The 9,918-nt window shown below is 41.9% G+C and overlaps 1 protein-coding gene across 2 annotated transcripts in view; it reads right to left on the bottom strand.

Annotated features, from left to right (window-relative positions):
- Positions 1-3,897: 3,897 nt before the first annotated feature.
- Positions 3,898-9,918, bottom strand: part of LOC102456588 (P2Y receptor family member 8) — a 52,153-nt gene continuing 46,132 nt past the window's right edge. For both annotated transcript variants that reach the window (XM_014579900.4, XM_006135850.5), the window contains one exon: positions 3,898-8,444. In XM_014579900.4, the coding sequence (XP_014435386.1) occupies positions 7,320-8,381 (1,062 nt within the window). In that variant the 5' untranslated portion in view covers positions 8,382-8,444 and the 3' untranslated portion in view covers positions 3,898-7,319. The remainder of the gene's footprint in view (positions 8,445-9,918) is intronic.

Raw genomic sequence — 9,918 nt, 5'->3', positions numbered from 1 at the left:
TAGGAGCTAGGAAAAAACCTCAGACAAAATGTATGTTGGCAGTGGAACTTCCTGTATCGCTGGACATGCATCTTCTGCAGCTGGCAAAGTTGGCAGGCTGGAGACCTTGTCCTGTAGTCCTGGGCAGGCTAGTGGCAGGTGGCAGTGGACTGAGGCACTAGAAAAAAAATTGGGATGATGTGCTAGCCAGAGGCTGGCTAGGAATCAGGGCTGGAGACTGACAGAGTAGCTGGAGTGCCAGGAGCAGGGTGGGGGTAGGGTGTCTGGCCAGGGGCAGGGAGATGGGGGCAGAGGGTGCCTGGGGCTGAAGCTGGGGGACGGCTGAGAGGGTTCAGGTAGCTGGGGGCAAGGTGCCCCTGGGAATTAGGCCTGGGATCAAGGTGGCTCGGAGGGGCAATTCAGAGAAATGAAGGGGCAGGGAGCCTCTACGGTGCGGCAAGGGGATGGGTGTGTAGGTGACGCTGGGGTGTCCAGCACTGTGGGGGATGGAGTCTCACAAGGGTCCAGTCCATGTTGACCTTGGGGTCTGAGCCACTACTCAGCCCCTCCCTCCAGACCAAGTCCCTGGAGGGGAAAAGCCTCTCTAAAGGCTGCAAGTCCCCACCTGCCTCCTGCATGTGCAGGGTCCTCAGTCCCAGTGTCGCCTTTCACTGCTGCCAGGCATGGTGCGGTGCAGCCCAACCTGCCGCCAGGGAATGTGTGGGCACCGGCCGCTTCTGCATCACAAGAGCCTGCCCTGCCTGGCCAAGCCCTGCACAGTCCAACCTTCTTCCTGCCCTGCGGGACCAAGAGAGTGACATGCCACTTTTACCATGGAGGTGGTGCTCCTTCACGTGTAGCTCTGCGGCACGCATGGGGAGGGGCGGTGAGTTTGCTTCTTCACCTCCCCGCCTTCCGGCCAGAGCTAGTGCTACAGCCGCATGGCTGTGCGTCATCTGCAAGACTGCAGCAGCACCGCGGGAGGTGTGTGTGTGGGGGGGGGGGGAGCTCCAGCTGTGGACCACTTGGGAGGCAGCTGTGGACCACTAGAGGACCCTTTGAGAGCCAGTGCCCTATGGTCAAAGTTCCAGTGATGGCTTATCTCCTAGTAGTGCACCTTGGGTGGCATCTTGCTGTGGTCCCCCGGTTCCTCCAGGTAGGGTAGCTGGAAGTTTGGTGGGGTCAGAACCCCCATAAGGTCTCTGTGCTTTGGTCACTAGGATTCCTTACAGGCGAGGTGCTCCTAGGCTTCTTTTTCTGCTTTTTTTGGCCAGAAAGACAGTGCTTCATCTCTGGTGACTGCCTCAGCCTGCAGGCTAGCGAGCCTTATGTCAAGTAGGGAGGCAGCTAGCTCCTGCCTCTTCACCAGTCAGCCCTCAAGCTGGGCCTTTTCTCTCCCCTCTAGGCCTGACTTTGGCTGCAGGTATTATGGAGCAGGGCTAGCCAGGCCTAAGTTAACCCCTTGCATGCTGGTGGGTGGTTCCTTTGCTTTACCCCAAATGGCTTGTTATAGCTATGATGTGGCAACTGAAGACATGTGCCAGTTGTTCCTTCTGAACCAGAGTGTAATTTTCTTCCCCCAAATTTCAAAATCCTGTCTTAATGCTATTGGCTAGCCAGACACACTTGGAACTGTTTTAACTAGATTAGCCAAAGGGAGGATTTCTTTGTTTCATATATCTGAACTGCTTGTGGACTATCAAGGTCCCATTTTGAGTCCCAGTTGTAGTAATGCACAGGCCTTACAGGTAAGAGCAGCCAATCAGAAATATTCAAAAATCATGAGATTGTTGTAAATAGTAAATGTTGGGCTATTTTTCTCTGCCTCTGATTTTTCATTCTTTACAGCACACTTTACATTTTCAAGGGTTTCTCTTCAACTAGAAGAGCTCTTTAAAAAAATTGAAGAGGTTCAAGTAATAGCATAATTCCAGCACAATTCTGTGCCTCTAAGAAAAAAAAACAGTAAAAACCACAAAAAAAAAAATCAGAAAATTTGGCAACATTGTAAGGCAATATTAGATACGGGATTGTTCATAGACACGATACAAAGTGGAACTATATTTTCTAATCAAATATTCACTGAAAGGATATATAGTTTAAAGTCTTGTTAAGTGAGTTTAACAGCATTTGGGAAGCTGTAGTCTAAAATACACCTTGTCACTTTGTGAATACATGGAAGTGTATAGTATGGATCATATTCTACTCTTGATGACATTGACATAAATGCAGAGTCACTCCGTGTAGTAGAATTATGGTATGAGAACATCCTATTGATTATTGGTGTGTATATGCACACAAGGTCCAGTTAGCTTTCAAACCCTTTCCCAATCCATTTTGGGCTTTTTAATGTATTAACCCAAATCTCTGCTTTCTGAGGTGGCAACATTAAATCTGTTTTCAGATTTTGAGAGTTGGAGAAGCTTTGCTTTCTTGACCATTTTAAAGATGACAATATTTAATTAAAACACAACAAATGGTCTGGTAGCACTTTATATACTAACAAAACATGTAGATGGTATCATGAGCTTTCGTGGGCACAGCAATGTATGGTCTCAAAATTGCTACATGGGCTGTCATCAGGGCTTTTTTTTAATACTTTTTTTTTTTTTGAGGGATGGGACAAAGTTCTTTGGCAAGTATGAGCACCTTAAATGCTAAGTCTTTCTTTTGACATGACTTATCAAAAGGTGTTCATGATACTTTGGGGGGTATGTCTGTATCCAGTCTTGAATGCCATTTGGTTTTATAAATACTAGTTGTATTTGTCACTGTAGATTAGAACTTTGATTGGGGGCAGAAGACAGATTATAGAATTGTCTGCACTTGGAAGAATTTGCCAAAAAACTCCCAAGTGGAGATTTAACTTATACTGGCTAAAGAGTTCTTTTATACAAGTTCCCCTAACAGAGTAAGCAATGATTTTTTGCTGGTATGATTGCATCTACAATAGAGCTTTTGCAGTCATAACTATATTAGTCAGAGGTGTGTCAGTGTGTGTGGTGGAGTGAAGATGACGTCCCTGACTGAGATAGCTATGTTAGCAAAATTTATGTGTAGACCAGGCTCATGGCTGAGAAGTTGAAACAGTTCCATCTATTTTGAATAGTCCTACCCAATAGAGACAACTGAGAGCTACCGGCAGAACCATTAACTGTTAGCAACATTATTCTCAGCAGCCCAGAGAGGTGGGGCTGGAGAATGGAAAATCCCAGCATCAGAAGAGAAGTGAGGAAAGATGTCAGAAATTGTTTTGAAAAGTAAAGCATAGGGAGCTGACCTCTGCTGCAGGTGAGAAAAGGGAATCTCTCTTAGGCAGAACACTGGCAGATCTTGGACCAAGCAGAGAGATGGTATCAGTCTGGTTGGAAATGGCATTCAGTTGTGTGTTGTTTTACCTAGATCTGTACTGGTACTTGTGCTTAAGAGTAAAATGCACGTTAAAGACTTTAGGGTGTTATGCCCAGGGCTCGACAAAGTATACAATCTACTTGCCCGTGGCGAGTAGATTGTAACCCAGAAGAGCCGGGTTCGGGCGGTCTGCGCATGCGCAGAACGATCTGCGCTGGACAGCATGGCTGGCGAGCGGGGCTCGCCGTGGTTTGGCGAACCCTGGTTATACCTGTATTCCTTACTTTACCTGCCTCATGGTCCTTCAACAGAGTAGCAAGAGATTAGAAATCACCTGGCTACAGTGCTTTTTTTTGCAGAAGAGGATATGCAAATCACACTCTCGTTTGCATATCTTTTTCCAATTCTTTTTGCGGAAAAGGTTTTGCTGATAAAAAGCCCATGCAAACAGGGCCATTTGTCAGAAAAAAAACCTTTTTTGCAAGATCCTGTAAACCTCATTTTTGAGGAATAAGGGATCTTGGGAAAAAGGGTTTTTTTCTGACAAATGGCCCCGTCTATACGGGGCTTTTTATTAACAAAAGGTCTCCACAAAAAGAATTGGAAGGAGATATGCAAATGAGCGTGATTTGCATATTCTCTTCCACAAAAAAACGACAGCGTAGACATTGTTAAGTGGACTCCACAGGAAAGGAAGGGGAAACATGTCTACATAACTGGGGTTTCAGGGTCTAGTTGACTGGTCAGCAGTCATTATCCAGACCCTGGGGCTGAAGGATTGAACGGTTCCACCCACAAGATTCACATTGGTTCAGAGAATAGGATTAGATCAGGCAACTGTGTTATTTATAAAACCATTTTCCTCTTGATGCATTGATAAATGTATACTATATAAGTTAACACATATAGTTGAATGTATCATTACTGCTAATGAACACCAAAAATGCACAGATATTAAGAATATATATTTGCAAATTGCAATGAAATGAAGAAAAACTGTACAGGAGTGTAGCTTCCATGCAACTGAGGAAAATCTGAATGTAAATTTGTGAAGGAAAATACTATCCCTTTAAGGAACAGGCAGGAGCCTGTAGCTGTAGTATCCTAGGGGTGAAACCAACAAGGCCTGGGCTAGATAAATAGGCAGAGGAAGCCAAGTAAGGGAGAAGAGTGTAAAAGCTTTGTGGTTGGTGGTTTCTCTCAGGCTGTAGGAGAGCAGACTCAAACACATGGTGTTGATTAAGTTGAGAGCTCTGAACCAGGACCCTAAGTGGAAGACTTTATGAATTGTTTGAATAGCCCCCATTCTGAAGCCTTATTAAAAAACGGGACTTGCTATTTGTGTGCATTGGCTGCTCCTTGACCAGTCTGGCATTGTGAATGCAGTGTTGTCAATTAGGGGCAATTAAGGTGGGGGAACACATCTGTAAATGCATCCTGAGGAAGTGCAGGGACTGCCCAGGCCTTTACAAAGCTAAAGTCTTATTTTATGGTGTTTTAAAAATCTCCTTTACAAGCTTGATTGAGGAAAGTGTATATGCTAATGCTGGTCATGGCTTTTATAAGACAAAAGGATCTGAACAGAAATGCAAAATAGTCAGCCTCCAAGATGCTAAGGCATCTTTTACTTCACACTTAGCTGCCCTGTCCTTTTGCAAGCTTAAGAGTAACTCATACATTGTATACACACACACAAAGGAAACATTCTTAGAATGCGTCTTTATATTTGTTTTATTAACCACATGGAAAAAATGCCCACCATCTTCACAGCAATTATATCATCCAGCAAATAGAAAAAAATCAGAAATCAGATTAAAGGGCATCTGCTCTGTGTCTTCTCAGACACTGTAACTATAATGCATATCCAGATTCTCTTTTCTTTCTTTCTTTCTTTCTTTCTTTCTTTCTTTCTTTCTTTCTTTCTTTCTTTCTTTCTTTCTTTCTTTCTTTCTTTCTTTCTTTCTTTCTTTCTTTCTTTCATGCCATACCCATGTGCTTAAAGAAAGTTAATGTGCAAGGTATTTTTTTAAAGATAATCAGAGTTTCTATGGACTGCATAAAAATATTACTGATCATTTGACATGCAAGGATAATAAGTAAGAAAAATCCATATAAATTCTAAAACAAGCTTTTGGTTATCCAGTGACTACAACAAAACACAAACTTTAGAGAATAGGTGGTGCATGAGGCTAATGTATAGAACGAGTCACATTTAGATTACTGAATTTGAATCATACCTTATATAAAAAGGCAGATATATTTTAATCATCTAATCTATTACCTTTTAAACATTTTTGTCTGTGTTATGGAATTACCATATAGTCGAGCACTGTTGGCAGTTGCTATTCCGGACTGGCCTACTGCTTGAGGCCTGATCTAGTGCTCATCAATATCAATAGTAAACTTCCCGCTGAGCTACTTGGGAGTTTGATCAAGCCCTAGGATTTTAGAAGTATTGCTGAGTTGTTTTGACCTGACGGTCAAGGAAGCTTGTTTGGCTCTAAAAAGTGGCATTAGCTCCTCATTTTCACCAGTGTTGAAGTTACATATAATTTCATAAAATTTAGGGAAAAAAGTTGTTTCAGATTAAAAAGAAAAATATAGATGCTGTTTTATTGTATATATAAGCAAACATTCATTTGCTGAGCTATGAGGAGATGCTTGATATTATGCACTATGTTGGGATAGGATACTGAGGACCAGAACATGCCACAGCACTGATAATATATGCATTAAGCACCAGGAAAGTTTTTAAATGTCAACTGCCCAGTGCTTTTCGTCCTCTCTCTCTGTAAAACAAATAGTCCAGATATGTAAAATATCAAAAGCAAATGAGATAATGCCATGATTTAGGAGACAAATCCTCAGCATGTTTATGTAATGCAGCTGAAGTACCTTAACTCAGCTTTTGGCGCTGTCTATAGTGCAGGCAGTCGTGTAATGCAGTTGAGATCAATTGGATTACTCCCATTCATACTAGATGGAGAATTTAGACCATTATGTGTACTAGATCCTAGAGAAAAAGCAAAAATACTGTTCATAAACTACATAAAGCAATAGTATCACTGACTGCAGTGGGAACTGTATTCAGCAGCGGGGCAGAGAGTTTAGCCCATTATAAAACAAACAAATAAACTAAGTTAAGGGGATGAGAGCTCAGCAATATTCATGTAGTGGGTCAATGTAAGAAAATTGCCATGTAAGCCATCTTCACTTCACCATTGCCCCTTAGAATTATCTAGATTTAACAATGATGCAACCACTCAGCAGCTGGGGCATTGATGTGGTTGAGGGTACTGACGTTGGCCTTTCTTTTTTACTTCATTTTAGGAGATATTTTGATAGACGAAATTGAAATAAATAGCTATTAACCAAGCTAACCTCTTTGAAGGTTTATGTGGTTAGGTTAGCACACGTATAAATCAAGCAAGTGATACATAACTGTTGTGATTAGTTCACAGAGGCTACACATAAGCATTAATGATAAAATACCAAGACATTGTTCATTTTTGTGCTGCAGCAACACAACAAGAAATTCATACCTAAATTAACATTATTTACAAAGCCCCCCAAACTACTTTTACAGGATTTCCCTTTAGTATAACAAGACTCATAAGTATTTGTCTAAGCACTGAGATCTCAAAATCTGCAGTACTTTTGGTTTGTCCTTGCTTTTCAGTCACATTTGGAAGTGTTTAGTAGAAGCAATTCTTTCTGCATCTTTTCCAACTTGATCTTGGATCACTGGATTCACATAGGGTGACGTTCCTCCTTTGATAATGTTGGTTCACCATATTCCTTCTCTAGTCCTTCCCAGAAAGTGGTTATTGATTTTTAGACATGCGTGAGACACTTTCTGTTCAGTGTAGTTGGACTTTTGATGCTACAGGCATTGATGTTTCCCAGAACATTGTTTACTAAAAAATGAGGGGGCTTTTTGTTCCACTTGATAGCTTACTACTGCCTTACTACTGCTTTTATAACTGTAGTTAAAAAACACTTTCTTGTCTTTGCAAACAATCCTTAACTCCATCTAACCCTTCCATAGGCCCACTTGACATAGACCTGACTGACATTGTCCTGCCAGAGAATAAACTTTCCCTTCTGGTCTCCAAACTGTCATTGTACGGTGCTTTACATCTTATTGCCTGATAAAATTCTTTGGATACGAAATAGTAAACAAATGGATCTAGGCAGTTGTTCAGGCAACTGAGGCCCAGGGTGAGCTTGTAAGCAGGGTAGAAGCTCTTTTCGAAAAAGAGACGGCTGATCATGTGCACAAATAGAATGAAGTTATTAGGGGCGAAGCAAGTGACGAATACCAAGAGGACAACTGCAGCCAAGTAAATAGATCTAGTCTTCTGCCTACTCCCTTGTTTGCTAGAGGTCTGAATGAGCTTCCGAATAGTGGCTATGTAGCAGACTACTGTCACTATGAATGGGATCAGGAAGAGAAGAACAAACAGCGTGAGAAGAAAAATTGCCCATGCTGCAATATTGGGCAACATATCCCATTTCAGCACGTCAAAACAAGTTATGATCCCTAATGCTTTTACTTCATAGGTCAGATCTGAGCTTGCCAGTGGGTACAGAGCTAATAGCAAAAAGGCCCACATCCCCAAGCAGGCAGCTAGAGCATATCTCTTTCTTCTCCACTGGACTAATTTCATGGGATACACCACTCCCAAGTACCTCTCGATGCTGATGCAGGTCATGGTGAGTATGGAAGTATACATGTTTGTGTAGAACATCACTGTGACTAAGCTGCAAATGCTCTTACCAAAGATCCAGTTGTTGTTTTTCCAGTGATAGCTAATCTGGAAAGGTAAACAGAATGCCAGGGTAAGGTCTGTGATGCTAAGGTTAATCATGAAGATGACTGAAGGTGTCTTGGGTTTGATGTGCCGGAAGAACACGCAAAGCGAGAATATATGCCCAGGGATGCTGATGATGGCCACCGAGAAGTACACAGCTGGGAGGGTGCTTTGAATAACTTTGTTCTGAAGCATGTCCAGTGTATCATTGTCCAGTTGGGTTGTATTTGTTACCATTATGGAAATAGAAGTTGATTCTTAAAGGCCTGCTGGATCGTATCATGAGAGTTCAGTTAACATCTAAAGGGCAAATATAGAGGAGAGAGAGATATGTTAAAGCAATAGTTAAGAATACATTTTCCAGTTAGTTAAACATAAACATGGCATTATTTATGTTCACATTTCAATTTAGTTTTGTATTGAACTATTCCATAGCATCAAAATCATCTCCTAAAACACATCAAGTGTGGAGTCAAAAGTGCCATGAACTTTAGTGGGGCTAGATTTGCCTTTTACCATTCCCACTTTATTTTCCCATATTTGTCCAGCAACTGTATGGGGTCAAAAATATAACTGCATTGCAGCTGAAGAAGAGAAAGGGACATAACTGATCAGAAGTTAGCTCTTTGATGAAACAAGATGAGCAAGGTGATATATTTTATTGGACCAACTTCTGTTGGTGAGAGACACAAAATTTTGAGTTACACAGAGCTCTTCTTCAGATCTGGAGGATACGCTGAGCACCTTTCCCAGACCTGAAGAACTTCATGTAGCTTGAAAGCTTCTCTCTCCCACTATCAGATGTTAGTTCAATAAAAGATGTCACCTCACCCATCTTGTCTCGCTAATATTCTGGGACTGATACAGATACATAAACACTGCAAATAACAATGGAAGAGGGCCTACATTGAGGGGCCCAGAATGAGGCCCAGGGAAATGCAGCTGGCAGTGGAGGGGATTGAGAGTGGGAACTGCAACGAGTCCAGTAGGACTTACTACATCCTACTGGTGACAACTGTTGATGAATGTTTTATCGATGATAAGTGATTTCTCATAGTGCCCAAAAATTTGCTAGGTTTGCCAAAACAGATGGAAATATATGACTATTGCCTTGGAGACTTTACCAGGTAAAGTTAGACAAGGAGTTATCAGAGGCTACCATGACAGGAAGGAGAGAACAGAGGCTATGTCTAGACTGCAGGCTTCTTTCAGAAGACCCTTTTTTCAGAAGAGATCTTCCAAAAAATCTTCTTCCAAAAGTGAATGTCCACACACAAAAGTGCATCGAAAAAGCGATTTACCTTTTTGAAAGACAGCATCCATTCACTGTGGATGCTATCTCACATTTAAGCTGTGATTACTATGGATGGAGAGGCCGCCAGGGCACCTGTGCTTTTTCCTCTTTCTTCTTTAGAAGGAACTCCCTTTTCCCTGTCCACACAAACCTTTTTCCAAATGAGCTCTTTTGGAAAAAGGCTTCTTCCTCATAGAAGGAATGTTGGAAAAATCCCTCTGTTCTTTCATTTTACTTTTAGAAGAACACGATTGCAGTGTGGACGTAACTCAGGTTTTGTTCGGAAAACCGCAGTTTTTCTGACAAAACTCTATAGTGTAGACATACCCTGAGAGTACGAGCCCTGTATAGCCTTAAATTACACAGAGGTAAAAAAATTAGCAGCCTAGAAATACTTTTAGCATACAATAATTCAAATGTACTAAAAATGGATACAGACAGATACGATTTGTCCTTCAGAGGTTTCTAGCTACAGTGGTT

Source organism: Pelodiscus sinensis, chromosome 1 (genome assembly GCF_052426305.1).
Source record: "Pelodiscus sinensis isolate ZL-2025 chromosome 1, ASM5242630v1, whole genome shotgun sequence".
Lineage (NCBI taxonomy): Eukaryota > Metazoa > Chordata > Testudines > Trionychidae > Pelodiscus > Pelodiscus sinensis.
Note: the sequence above shows the minus strand (reverse complement) of the source record. Positions and strands in the feature narration are given on the sequence as shown.